This window comes from Pseudopipra pipra, chromosome 5, assembly GCF_036250125.1.
Source record: "Pseudopipra pipra isolate bDixPip1 chromosome 5, bDixPip1.hap1, whole genome shotgun sequence".
Lineage (NCBI taxonomy): Eukaryota > Metazoa > Chordata > Aves > Passeriformes > Pipridae > Pseudopipra > Pseudopipra pipra.
The window spans coordinates 9158761-9172734 of NC_087553.1; the positions used below are offsets into that span (position 1 = coordinate 9158761).

At 40.8% G+C, this 13974-nt stretch overlaps 1 protein-coding gene across 2 annotated transcripts; it reads left to right on the forward strand.

The window, feature by feature from the left end:
• Positions 1 to 632: 632 nt before the first annotated feature.
• MGST1 (microsomal glutathione S-transferase 1) lies at positions 633 to 8256 on the forward strand. Of its 2 annotated transcripts, none has more exons than XM_064654379.1 (4): positions 633 to 653; positions 2972 to 3119; positions 5160 to 5254; positions 7640 to 8256. In XM_064654379.1, exons 2-4 carry the CDS (start codon positions 2994 to 2996, stop codon positions 7884 to 7886), a joined length of 468 nt encoding a protein of 155 aa, XP_064510449.1. In that variant the 5' UTR covers positions 633 to 653; positions 2972 to 2993; the 3' UTR covers positions 7887 to 8256. The 2 variants fall into 2 exon arrangements, with proteins under 2 accessions (XP_064510449.1, XP_064510448.1); XM_064654378.1 differs by lacking the exon at positions 633 to 653 and adding an exon at positions 764 to 875.
• The last annotated feature ends 5718 nt before the right edge of the window (positions 8257 to 13974 follow it).

A 13974-nucleotide genomic window follows, 5' to 3' on the forward strand; every position in this document is an offset into this window, starting at 1 on the left:
ATTAGTACCATTTTGAAATAACACAAGGAGTTAGGACAATTTTACACCAATTCATTTGAACTAGTGAATTTCCTTAAGCAGTTACCAGGGTAGAGTGTGTGACAAAACTGTGAATTCTACAGTATGTGAAGAGGAAAATTAGTATTGCCTAACTTTTTTTTTATTTTTTAAATGTCACAATTATAATTGCACTTCAGCTTTCAAACTAACCAATATCTGCATTCTGAAGAAGCAGAGGGAAGTCCAGACACCAGGGTTCCTCCTGTCTGCACATTCTAGCACACCGGTAGGCAAAGTCTGTGGCCAGCTGTGAAGTTCCTTTATTTTCCGTCACACCTTGCACAGCGATGTGGTGCACGTGGAACAGCACCGACGGCTTGGCAATGCAAGCATTTCTACATATTTTTCCTTTGGTAGAAGGTCAGACCCACCAGAGCAATGCAGGGGCCGAAGTGCTGATTATTTTACGTGTTTCACACAGTTTTTTAGGTAAGTTTAGGAGTGTGCACAATCGCTGCACGTGGCGTGTCACCACCCACGCCCGGCTGGGCCACAGTTGTTTGGCTTCCCCCCCGTCTCTAAACCCAAGGGTGTTCGGACAGGAGGGCTTTTCCTTGCTTGCTTTTCGCAGTTTTTACTTCTCTCTCCCCCAGGTACTCTTCGCAGGGGTCTCGCCCTGATCTGCCCTTTGACCACCGGCGGCTGCGGGGAGGGGGCAGCGGCGAAGGCGGCCGGGATCGGGATCGGGATCGGGACCCGCCCCCGCGGCCGGCGGGGCGAGGCGGGGCCAGGCCGGGTCGGTGGGAGGCAGAGGCCGGGCGGGAGCGGCGGGAGCGGCGGGAGCAGCGGGGTCGGATCGCCGCGGGACGGGCGAGGTGTGTGGGCGCTGCGCGGGGGCGGCTCCCGGGGCCGCTTCTCCCATCGCCGCCATCCGGGAGCGACCCCGCCGGCGGTGCGGGGAGCGGGGGGGGCGCGGGGCCGGGCTGGGCTGGGCTGTCCTTAGGGATCGCTGGTGTGGTGGGGGCATCTCCCCGCGGGGCCGGGGCTCCTTTGGAAGCGGAGCCTGGAGCGGCAGCGCTTGGAGAGGCCGCGTTTTTAAACACGCACAAACAACGCGCTCCTGTCCCTGCCCGCGGGACGCGCTCGGCGGGAGCGGCCGAGGGATCTGTGCCCTTCCGACCCTGCCAGACACGTGTTTTGCAGAGCGCTGCTATTATTATTATTATTATTATTATTATTATTATTATTATTATTATTATTATTGCTACCCAGCTGTTTGTAATCTCGCCGAGCACATCTCGGCGTAAAGCCCCGCGCTGTTTTAGAACGTGGCGTTTATTTTTTTCGCGTTTCTGCTCGCATGTTGTTGAAATCACGAGTTCTCCGATTTTGCTTTCGTTTCGTATCGAAGGCGTTGTGGGCGCTCGGAGAGGCCAGCCCTGCAGCCAGGGAAAATGAGTAGATGTGTGGTTCAGAGGCGCTGGTGAACAGTTTCTCATGGCCTTGCATCGTTTTGGGATGTCTTTTCAGCATAGCTTTAACATCCAGTAATGAAAAACGCTCTGACGCCATGGATTTACTTTCCTTTTGTTGTGTGAAACTGTGTGCGCTTTCTGCTGAGATAAGTTAAAAGATACAGTTTCTGTCAGGGTTTATCTTGTGAACTGTGCTGTAACGTGAGAAGAGAGAGTTACACTGTATTTCCCATCGTCCCTAGACCCTGTGATAGGCCCGGTGACCCAAACGCAGTTGTAGAAAGGATGAAAGAGGGAGCAAAATCCCATTAGCACAGCAGACAGGTCCTGGCAAGGCTAGATTTGTTTTCTCTGAGCAAACTGCTGCTTACTTCCATCCTGCCCACTTTCTCACCCGGGATGTGCCTTTAGAGCAAGTCTTCTAGTGCTCTCTGCTCATCTAGTTACCCTTGTTTGGCAATAGCTGTCAGTGACTGTGCTAAAAGCAATATGAGGGGTTGTTAGAACTGTAATCAAGTTAATATTAACCTTTTTATTCCTATTGTTAAACTTATATAACAGGAAAGAACTTCACTGTAGCAAAAAGTTCATTTATTTTCATCTCTAAGACATACTAATTTTATGGATTCCTAGTCACTAGGAATGGTTAAAGCACTTGGTGAGGCAAAAGCCTTGTTCTGTGCAGAGAAAAAATTTAATATGCAAGGAGACATGTTTTTCTTTTTTATGTGCTCCTCACCACTTCAACTTTATGGTGTTGATAAAAGGTACTGCTTCCACAGGATTGTGGGTTTGGTATGGTCTCATTGGAAAGAGACTTCATTAGCTTAAACCTCCCATGATAAAAGCAGAAATAGTTCTCTCCTTTTTGTCATTACAACTTAATCTTTGCCCGTGAATCATGCTAAAAGCAATTTTTAAGAACAAGGTCTCAAAGGAGAAAAATGCATGTTTAACTCAGTTTGATTACAAGTTATTGTTGGGTAGGAAGATATTGGTTAGTTTGAAAGCTGAAGTGCAATTATAATTGTGATATTTAAAAAAAAAAAAAAGGCAATATTAATTTTCCTCTTCACATACTGTAGAATTCATAGTATTGTCACACACTCTACCCTGGTAACTGCTTAAGGAAATGCACTAGTTCAAATGAATTGGTGTAAAATTGTCCTAACTCCTTGTGTTATTTCAAAATGGTACTAATTTCTGTGACTTAAATGCTGTTTCTGCCATTATATTAAATATTCTGGTGGTGGTTTGTACTTTGACAGTTTACTAAGCAGTTAAAATGGAAGCAACATATTAAATAATCTTAAAGTTTTATATTATGGCCATTGTGAAAATAAACAGAGGAAAAATTGTTTGAAAAGAAACTTCTTCCACAGTGGCAAACTTGTGCTGCCATTGCTGTGATGCTGAAAAACAAGGCTATTCTGAGGATGTTGTTGTCAGAATTTTGGATTGCAATGATGTTAGCCTAACTTTAATGTTTTCTAAAGGTCGTCTGTGAGAAGTGGAGAAATGGCTAAATCGACCCAGTTAGCTGACAATGAAGTCTTCAGGGCTTACGCCACTTACGCAGCTATTGTTCTTCTGAAAATGATGCTGATGAGTCTTATAACAGCATACTACAGGATGACAAGAAAGGTAGGAATTTGGGAATACTGTCTGGTAGAATAAATTGAAATTTCTATTGAAATACAGAAATATCACGTGTTTCTTTTCAGCTTTCAAAACTGCTGCTATTCGTGTTCTTCCTCCTCCTTCTTCTAAAGATATTCTGAGTTTGGCATGCTGGTGTCCTGTTGGTTTCAAATGGATAATATCTTTAACCTAATTATGAGATAATTATGAGACTGTATCTTATAGTTGTATTTGACTAACCCTACCCTTGTAAAATATTTCTGTTATTTTTAAATAAAAGTTTTTCAGGTCTATAATTTCCACTGTCTTCTGCAGAAAGCTCCTGTCCAGGGTACCCAGTTTATAAAGCAAATAAAGTGTGATATGGAGCCATATTACATGAATAACCAACTACTAAGGGTCAGAAGAGGGGGTAGATTTTTATGCAACTATAACCCTTTAATCCAGTAATTCTAAAGCTTTCTATGCTCCCTAATTGTTTTAGCCTTCCCATTGCAGGTAGGTCGTTACCTAAAAAAACTGAAATTGTTTCTAGCATGAGAGACAGGCTGAAAATTTACATAGATTGTTGTGTAGGTTAGATAAGAACGTGAAACATCCACTGAGCTTTACTAAATATTGCAGAAGATAATCTGTCTTAGAGTGCTTATGGGAAGCCTTTGTGTTGTGTTTGCCCTGTTCCTGATCTTCTCTAGGCATCTGCTCATGGTCACTGTTGGAAACACTTGCTCCTGGGCTGAAAGAGCCCTGAGTTTGCCTCCATGTTCTTGTGAGATCTGCTTCTGCAATATGGTGTGTGCTTCAAGGATTTTGTTGCAGTCCTTTTACTGAAATGCTGCTTTTTGTTCTTGCTGCTTGCAAGAAAACCCGGCTTGAACCACTCTGTTGTTCATGAGTTCCTAAAAGCACAGCGTTTGAGCTGCTGCTGGTTTCTAATGGCTCTTAAGGTCTTTGGTGCAGGTGAAAATTTAGTAGAGCACAAAACCTGTCCTGTGTGTTCAAAATAGGAGCCATATGTTTGTGTCATAACCTTGCTTCCTTTTGCACATCAGCTGTAGTGGACCTATATGTGGATCCAGAGGAGTCCTGTATTAATGCTGATATCGTGTTATGATCCGTGTGGGTGCAGGTTACAACAGGACCTTCATTAATTTGGAATTTTTGGTTTTTTATGACAGTAATATTACAACCAGAAAAATTAGTACTAATAGTTTTCTATTTGATATAAAAAAGTCTTTAAAATGCTTAGAAAAAATGGAGGAAAGCAGTTAGTGGAGCAAGAGAGGGTAAAATGTTGCTGATACTGTTAACATGTCTAGAATTTTGAGGCTGAGGATATTTCACAGATAGGGATCAAGGCTGCCCTGGAAAGCAATCATGTAGCTCTCCTAAAATTAAAAGATTTTCTTGACTTACATCTTCATAGCCTGGACAGTCTGCAGAACCTGTGTTACTACATGTATCAGCAAGGAGAGATCTACTGTAGTCTGCACTACCTGGATTAAATGTTGTTTTCAAGTAGTGTTTTGCAGTATTTGGGGATAATAATGGGTCATATAAGTGGAAGAATTTGTACCTAAGAGGAAAGGGAGAAACTTACTTGCTCATAAATGAGGTTGGGAATAAGATTCTTGGATGGTATTGTTGTATAAACTTCTGAAGAAGGAAGGCATCCAAAAGGGCTTTCAGGTAATTTGTCAGGAATGGTGGAAAACAGACTTGGGTAGTACAGACCTTCTCCCTTCCAGGTGCCTACATTCCCTCTGCACACTGGCATTACTTCAGGTAATCTTACAAGAAGGCTTTATCTACATGCATAAATTGCATTATATTAATTTGTCAGCATGCAAGCTACATGCAGGCTGTGCTTAAGAAAGCAATAATGCAGAGAATGTTCTGCTATTCCCTGTGCATTTTAACCTGAGGTAAGTTATGTGAGGCTATGGAGGCACTGGTTAAAAGAGTGGCCATTATAGCGAGCTGCCTTGACTGGATAAAACATTTTGGCTTTTAATGTCTCTTGTGTGCTTCTGTTTGAAACAGGCATTTGTGAACCCAGAAGATACAGCATCGTTTGGAAAAGGTGACAATGCCAAGAAATACCTGAGGACTGATGCGGATGTCGAACGTGTACGCAGGTATTGCAGAGGAGTCTTTAAAAGCTATTTCAAGTAGCAGAGTAATACTAAACCTAGGAATTAATTTCACCCCGTTCTCTCTGGCAAGCCTGTGGATGTTTTGTGTTGCTTTGTGTAGTAATCTAATACATTAATTAGTTTAAATGAACAAACCATTCCACATTCAAGTGGTCAACGTGCATACTAAAAATGATAAGCCATTGTCTGGCTATAATAACTAACTCTTGGGTAGTGTCCTGTATGCATGGGGGAAGGGGTGAGAAGATTGTAAAATATGACCATAAGTTGATTTAATATGAAGCAGTGTCCATTTAGGTTAAATTGGCTTTCTATCTAATTTGAACACCAGTTGGAATAGTTACATTTTTTCCCAAAGTGTAAAGGAAATAACAGGGGAAGGAGAAGTAAAATTATGTTAAAGCCATGGAACTCCAGAGTTGTAATGAGAGCTTTAATCTGGCAGATTGTACAGAGTGGGAGTCAGAGCCTGTGCTCTTTCTGCCAGATTGAATCGAGGTCGCTCACTCAGGAGTACAGGAGAGTTGACCAGCCTTCTTCTCTCAGTAGAATGGCAATGTGCAACCTGCATTTTATGTATTTTCTTTTGTAAAATCCGTGGCAGAATGTAAACTGTATTTCAGTGTGTTAAATACTGCAGTTTATTTAATTGTATTCAGCCGATGGCAAAATTTTCTGTTGCCAAAATCTCAACTTTTGAGATGCTGTTTGATACACCTGTGCTAACAAGGAAATGGAGTGCTTTCCATATGATAATTCCTTAATGAAGCTAAATTTATTTTTATGGCAAAAACTTGAATGTGAATGAACTCTTCTCATTTAAACAAGCAGTAGGGAAGATCTTAAAAGTATGTACCAGCTCTGATTTAAGAACTGCATCCTTGCAAATGATGACTGTGGTTTCATGAAATATATTTCTGTATGTGTCTTACAGATTAAAATCTCTAAAAGAAGACTCTAATCACAGTGTGATGTAAAGATGCTCTGCTCTTTCCTTTTCTGCCCCTGAATAGTTCAGGAAGTTGTTGCTTAATTTGCTGGATGTTACATAAAAATGGAAACTTTTTGGTGAGGGGTAATCCCTTCCTATTTGTAGATTCTAAAAGTCCAGCTAACTTGAGACTAACTTTATGACCAGATGCCCATTTAACTCAGACTGTTACATTAGAAAAATGACAACTTCCTCACTCATTTACAGAGATTAGATTTTTAAAACACTGTATTATCCAATCCTGTGTTTCTGTTTAGCAGAGTTTTTCATACATCCCCAGACCTAGTAAGTCAGCTTGGTTCTAGTTACTCCATTGGTGTTGAAGCATCCATACTTTCCTCTCAGCAGTGGTTCTTAATGGGAGTGTACTGTATTTTGCAAGCTTCTTGGCAACAGACAATGCTGCATAGATTTAGAATGGTTTCTCTTCTGTATAAGTGACTGGAATGTGTTCTGTTTATGGGTATGGGAAAATGATTACTTTCTTCAGAGTACTTTTTGGGGGAACAGGAATTAAAAAGCTGGAGGGCTATGTTTCCTTGTAATGATAAATAGATTTAAAAGGCAGCTGTAAGACAGAGCCATGCTCTGATTCCAGTTGGCTCTGAAATATGACATAATTAGTAAGGCTTAGAGATTGTTTCAATCAGTAAATTTGGCTGAAAGTACAATTTATCTAAAGTGAAGTAAGATAGGAAGGTTTAGGAAGGGGTGTGAAAGAATACTTCAAGATATGGAGTTCAGTCTCAACACATTTTTAGTAAATTATGTTATGGTTTCAAAATTTCAAACATTTTTCAGCTATTTTAGTGCTTAGAGTGAAGAAAATGAACGAAAAGCGTAACTGTCACACCTGTTAGATGTTCAAAAATAACCTTAGAGATGATTGAACTTCATGGAGATTTGATAGAGTGGTTCATATGTAGATGTTTCATATTTTCTTTGCAGAGACCACAAACTGAGTTTGTGGGACTGGAATAGACCATTGGGCCATGAAGTCCAGTAGTTTTAGTCACAGTCATCCATCCATCAGCTGATGTTCTATTGAGAGAGGCTGCAAGAAAATAACAGCTCTCTCTGTTCTTCCCTGACTTTGCATTCTTGTACACCCAGTAAGTCTCTAATATCCCCAAGATCCAGGGAGAAAACTTAAGACCTTTCATACAGAAGGTCAGAAGCAAGAGAGACCAGAGGGATGTCAGGTGAACAAGCCAAAATTGTTTCAGTTGCTGGATAGAGTCCCCACTGCAGAGGAAGCAGAGTTGTGTTAGGGCCTGAACAGCAGCATGCTCTGAAGATGCTGAAAAAATAATGAGGCTTGAAGTGGTTTATTCAACAGAATGTAACACTGTAAAAAACTTTTCTTCTTTCTCCAGAGGCCACCTGAATGACCTTGAAAACATTGTCCCCTTTGTTGGCATTGGACTGCTGTATGCCCTTAGTGGCCCTGAGCTGTCCACGGCCTTGCTGCATTTCAGGATCTTCACTGGGGCGAGGATCCTTCACACTTTTGCATACTTGATCCCTCTTCCCCAGCCTGGCAGAGGTTTGTCTTGGGCAGTTGGCTATGCAGTGACCTTCTCGATGGCATACAGAGTGCTGAAGACAGTGCTGCTCCTGTAGCAGAGTCTTGGCTGCTCTGTACGATTCGACATTCCACACAAAGTTTGCAGCGGTGTGTGGTGGTGCCCTGACTGAGCCAATATGAGTCTTCTGTGGTGACTGGAATTCTTTTCTTTTAAAAGAAGCTTTTCATTCCTGTTCAGAAATGTTTCTTTTAGGAGGAAAAAGAATCTTTCTCCCTGTATTCCCTGTTCATGCCTTCCATTGCCGAATACTAGATTGGATGTTCCCTTTGCAATTTGTCAAGTGCTTACAATTCTAAACATGTGATGATGCTGTATTGATAGAATGTGTGATAATTTTCTACAGATGCACTATTTTTGGCTGTAGCTCTGAAGTCTAAATCAATAAAGACAAGGTTTAAAAAAAACCTGTTTGTATTTTCGTTTTCATTTTGACTCTTCTCACTGCAGCCAGCAAATAGCATGTCACTGTGTATCAGGAAGAGATTCCAATCATACAGTTCTTTGAAGAATGCTTACCTTAATAATAAGATAAAACCAGTAATGCTAGGCTTGTTGTAAAAAGTCTTTGATGAAAATGTTGTTTGTATAATCCACTTTGGGATTAAAAAACCTAAACTGTTGCAGCTCCATTTCTTTCAGTTGAATAGATTAAAAAAAAAAGAAGAAAATATTTGGGCTAAATTCTCTTTGGACATACTGGTGAAAATTTGAAGTAATTGTTTTTGTTGAAATTACTGCAAACTTAGTTTTCCTGACTGGATAAAACCTAGACCCTTTGAAGAAGTTTGTTTTTGTTTTTGAATAAATTCAGCATAAAATGAGTGACACTTGCAAATGTAGATATCAGGTAATTCACATGTGCATATGTAGTTAGTGTTTTGTGTCATACTGTCCTAAACATGTTGGTGATGGGAAGTTTTGCTCTTTGCTTGTGTCTTTCTATGACGTGTTAATTTGAAATGTTTTCTTTAAAGACTTTTCCTGGGGGGAGTTTTGTTTGTTTGTTTGTTTTGTTTAGTTTGTTGGGTTTTGTTTTGGTTTGATTTGGGTTTTTTTGGTAGCTGTGTGTCAAATAACAGCACAGATTTCAAGGAAAAGAAGTGACCCAAAAGAGTCTCTATATCCAGTGAGATGGTCATTGATACATTTTAAATGGCAGAAGTCAGAACACAACACATTTGATTTGCTTTCCTACCCCAGGGATGGCCCAGACAGGAGCTACAGAGTTCTCTCTACCACCTCCATATGCCAAAGACTTTGTTTTGCTTTTTGCATAGGAGAAGTAGTTGTACTGCAAGAAATAATACTGGAGGGCTTACCTATCTAACCACAGTTGTGAGGTGGAATTTGGTGCAGTGCTGTGTTAGTCTGCAGCTGAGAAGGGTAGCAGCAGGAGTCGGGAAGGGTGCAGGGAAGGAATTTTTATTGCAATTCAAGTTTAAGTCATGTCTGCTAAAGAAGAGAGCGTGGGACTTGAAATCAAGAAGTTAACATTGATTTACCAAAAGTTAAATCTAAGTAACAAGTAACAAAATGCAGAGCTGCATCCTCTAGAAGGAGGATGCTTAATAGAGGAGGATTAAAGACAGAGCATTGTGGAGCTTTAACTCCTGACATGGCAGAGTATGCACATGTCAGCACCTCTGGGTTAGCAGAGACTCCAGTGGGAAATATGAGCTTTCATGTTTCTTCTCTTTTTCCACCATTTTCTACCTGTTCCTTCTTCCTCTGCTAGCTTTTTATTGGGTTTTGACACAGCTACCTTGGGTGGTATCGTTGTAAGAAAGGCCATCAGCTCTTCCAGCTTAAGAAGGACTAGTGATGGAGGGTGAAGGATTGAGGCTGCAGCCTTGAACTGTGGCCCAAACCAGCTGTTGTTGTAGTCAACCTGCCAACTCAGATTGTGTCTACTCGGTCTGTGTCTATTCTTGCTTCCTTATATCATGATAAACCTGTATTTCTCTCACTGCTTTGTAGCTTGCCTCTTTTTCTGAGCTGTGTGTCTTTCTATCCATTCAAAACAAAGGGGAAGTAGCCACCACGGAGAGGGACCCATTTGAAATTCAGCAGCAGAGCGAGTCCTCTCCTTTAGCATCAAAAAGGCTCTTCTGACAAGTGTAGTTGTCATTCCCAGACATATGCAGGAACGGCATTTTTAACTCCTTTTGCATCAAATTTCTGTATGGAAATCTCATTCTGAAGAGAAATACCTGGAGCCTGTCTTTAGTTCTGTGATCTTACATTTGAAACAAAACTAGTTTTAAATCCTTTCCATTTGCTCGGTGGTTTCAAAGCCCCGAACATACACTCGCTATGTGCTGAGAAGTGGAAAAGATAAATGGAAACCCTTAGAAATACCTAGAGTGATTCAATATTATTCTGTGTTTCTCTTGCATTTATTTTAAACCTATATTTTATTTTCCTTTGCTCCCACAAATACCATCTGTGCATCTGGGCGGGGTACGTGCTCAATCTGGGAAATGTGCCTTACCAGATTCAGTCAAACTCCGAGTGCCAGCTCCACATAAGTGTGTTGAAGTGGTCCTTGTCAAACAGCTCTTGCATTTCTCCAGTCCATGCCCTCGGGAGGTGCACTCTACCTGTTGTACAGCTGTTAATTTTAAAAGGTTAGCATATTTCAGGAGAACTAGCAGAGGAAAAAGGGTGTATTAGTTGAATTTATTACTGAGCTGAAGTGAATTTTCACCTTTTAAAACATGCACGTGTAGATTTCACACTGCTATTGCCAGGTCCTGTTACAAAATCATTAAATGAAGTAACCTCTAACTGATGAAGCAACTGGCTGTTATCAACAGGTATGCTGCCTTTGACCTGGTTGGTGAAAGTACAGAAAGGGCTAGTCCATGGGAGACATCTAAAGAGGTCAAACTATCACCTTCTCTGCTTCATCTCTGTTCATTATGCCTGTTATTCCCACCACTAATCTTAGGTGACTGGAGAAACTTACAGGGTTTCTTCTCTCTGCTCATTATTCCTGGTGTTTTGTGTTCTTCTCCCAAAGTACTTTGTGTATCTTTGAAGTGGCTCTAATAGTTGGCCATGAAGAACTTCAAAATGCCAGCTAATATAAGGTGACCTGGTTAGCTGACTTCATGTCTGTGTGAATTTAAAGGGATTCTTTGTTTTCAGAAGTGTAAATGTGGGCAATTCCTGGGTTTAGTTTTTGTTTGTATGGGTAAATGCTTATGTGCCTTTGGCCAAAATTACTTTGTCCTGGTTTTCATGGCTGCAGACAAATACACTGAAGGCAGTGGATTGTTGAGAGGGCTGGTGACTGGCAAAGAGCTCTGGGCTAGGACTAGCCATTTCAGCATGACATTTCCTCCTGTCGCAATGAAGTGAGTGTTTAAAACTATAAATGATACATTGAAATGTTTCCTTGAATTTTCAGAAACAAGTGTGTATCTGAACTTCACTGCCTTCAAGGTATTTATTTCAGGAAGTTGGGTCAGTTGTTTCTGAAAGTGATGGAATTGCATGTCACCAAAATACAGGAAAAGAAAAGCCTGGGCTCTGAATTCAAATCACTTGGGGCTTTTGAAAAATTCTAGTTGCTTGAAGCCCACTGTGGTCATGTACTCCATGCTTAGCTGCATTTCTTCCTAGTTATTTAAAGAAACAAATTCAATCTAGATTTTTGGTGGAAAATACTTAAAACAAAAAAGCAAAAAAATAAGAAGCAAAACTTTTACAATACCCTTTTTAAAGGGTTGTCTGTTACTATTCAAGCTATTGGAGTTTTCAGTTCAAGGTTGAAGTTTAGGAAGAACTTTTCTCTGTTCCAAATGTTGTCCTGCCAACTGAGATGGCACATCAAGTGCTCTGTGAAAGGTTGTATTGACAGGCATTAAAATACTTTCATGATTAAATATCTCTGGCTGTTGGACACTTAGAAATCTAATACCTCTTTGTGATTCACTTTAAGTAATATTCAGACTTCCAAATCTCGATTAGTAACTTCACTCATAGATTTGGAAGGCTAAAATAGATCATTAGCTCCTTCAGCCTGACCTCTAGTGGAAAAGTTGCCATGGAATTGGCTGCCCTTCTGCTGAGGTTAGTTTAATCACAGCATGACTTCCAGGAAGGTATGTGATCCTCATTCAGAAACTTTGGGAGGTAGCCATTGATTCTATGACATTGTTTCTCTCTGGAATACTGGAATATGTTCTCGCTAAACTTAAGCTTTAAAACCAGCATAGGTTGTTTTTGTTGGCTTTGTTTGTTTGTTTGTTTTTTAATTGAGGCAGTTCTTATTGCAGGGCAAGGAGGAATATGAAATATTTTAGTCAGAAGCTTTCCTCCCACAAAACACTCTTTTCTACTCAGAAAAAAGAAAAATTTAGAGCCTCTTTCCACATGTAAAAACATACTGCTCTTCTGCTTTAAAAGTAGGCGTGAGAAATGCAAGGCATAATGCCTGAAGTTTTTTTCTGTATGGAGATGATAACTGAGCATTCTTAGGAATATGTTGTGGTGAATATGCACACACTGGACTCCGTTCTGCACAAATGCTTGCAGTGTATGAAGTTGTAACCACAACTGTGTGCCATAAGTTCTGTAAGTAGCACTACAGCGATGGAGGGCATCCCTTCCTAGCCTGGAGTGAAGTGTCTTGAAGTGGATGCTTAAAAAACCGTGGAAAATGGCATCTCCAGCATGCTTTCTTCAAAGCCTACTGAGCTGTAACGTGGGCAAGGGAATGGTGACTTCTATTAACTAGTCAGCTCCATTCCTTGCCACAGCATTTCCAAGTACTGACCTGCATGCCAGGTGGCTGCATTTACCGTGGAAACACATTTAAAAGTAATTTATTTTTATACATTAAAGGACATTATTTAGCAGTGGCCATATGATCTCCACAACTGAATGCTTTTACGCTTAGTTCTTTGCTAGTGGACCCCAGTGCACATCACCACTGACAGCATCTTTCTTGTATTCTACGTCTCACATGTGCTTAAGAAGGTGAAGTTCAAAGAAACCTGTCTTTTTATTACAACAACAAACAAACAAACAGACAGACAGAAACAAACAAAACAAGAAAAAAAGAAGAGTGTTTGTCTCATGGGTACTGCTTGTCCGGTGAGAGGGAATAAATTCAGAAGGTAGTGTCAGTACTGCAGACCTGCAGAAACAATAAGGTGGGGGGAAAAAAAGAAGGAGAACTGAAAGGAGGGAAATGCTTTAATGATAGCTTAGCACAGCATCAAGGAGCAAACTGGATGAGGACTAGTAGATGAATTGTAAGAGAGGAAGGTAGCTTCCTGCCTTATAGAACTGCTTTACTGTAATATTTAACAATGTTTTTCCTTATGTATGCAGTCATTAAATATCTGCAAAGAGGATTAAAAATACCTCAAATCAGGATGAAGAAGATCTACAGGTTGGGTAACTAATTCTGTTTAATCAGTTGCCTCTTAAGGCATGTGTGGCACATGCAGTGGGAGGTGAGAGTTGACATTGTGTGACTATGAAGAATGGCCTATGAAACTTCCCCCCAAATGGAATCACACCTACAACATGGAGGATTATTATTTTTTTGCATGGAAAGTCATATATGACACTTGTTTTCAAATTCGTGGAAAAGAGTCCTTTTTCACTGCAATACATTAGTGGAAATCAAAAGGACCTTCAGAGGGGTGAGTTTGGGACCTGGGCAGGAAGGGCTCAGCTCTGTAGGTTGCCCCACATTTCACGGAAGAAGTTCTGAGCTTCATCTCTTTAACCCTATCTGTATGAGCTGTAGGGATCAGTGTATGTGGAATTGCCACGGAAGTGCTCAAGGTAGGTTTAGATCTTGAGTGTCTAAGAGACCTATATAATTCCTATAAAGGTAGAACTTCATCTGCTTCCTCTTTTGATAGAAAATGGCAATAAAAAGTCAGTTTTCCTCAAAGAGGAGTGTTCTAATGTGGATGACTGCCTCATTTATTTAATGCTGGGCATCTGTTCAACACAAAGTCGTTTGCTGTGGGATTTTGACATCAAGCCTGTAAGGAGGTGTGGTCCACCTTGCAGGCTGCATTTCTCGGAGAGCAGGGCTGGCAACTTATGTACTCTTCATGTGAGTGTCCCTTCTGTACTTTTAAAGGGGTGTTTTC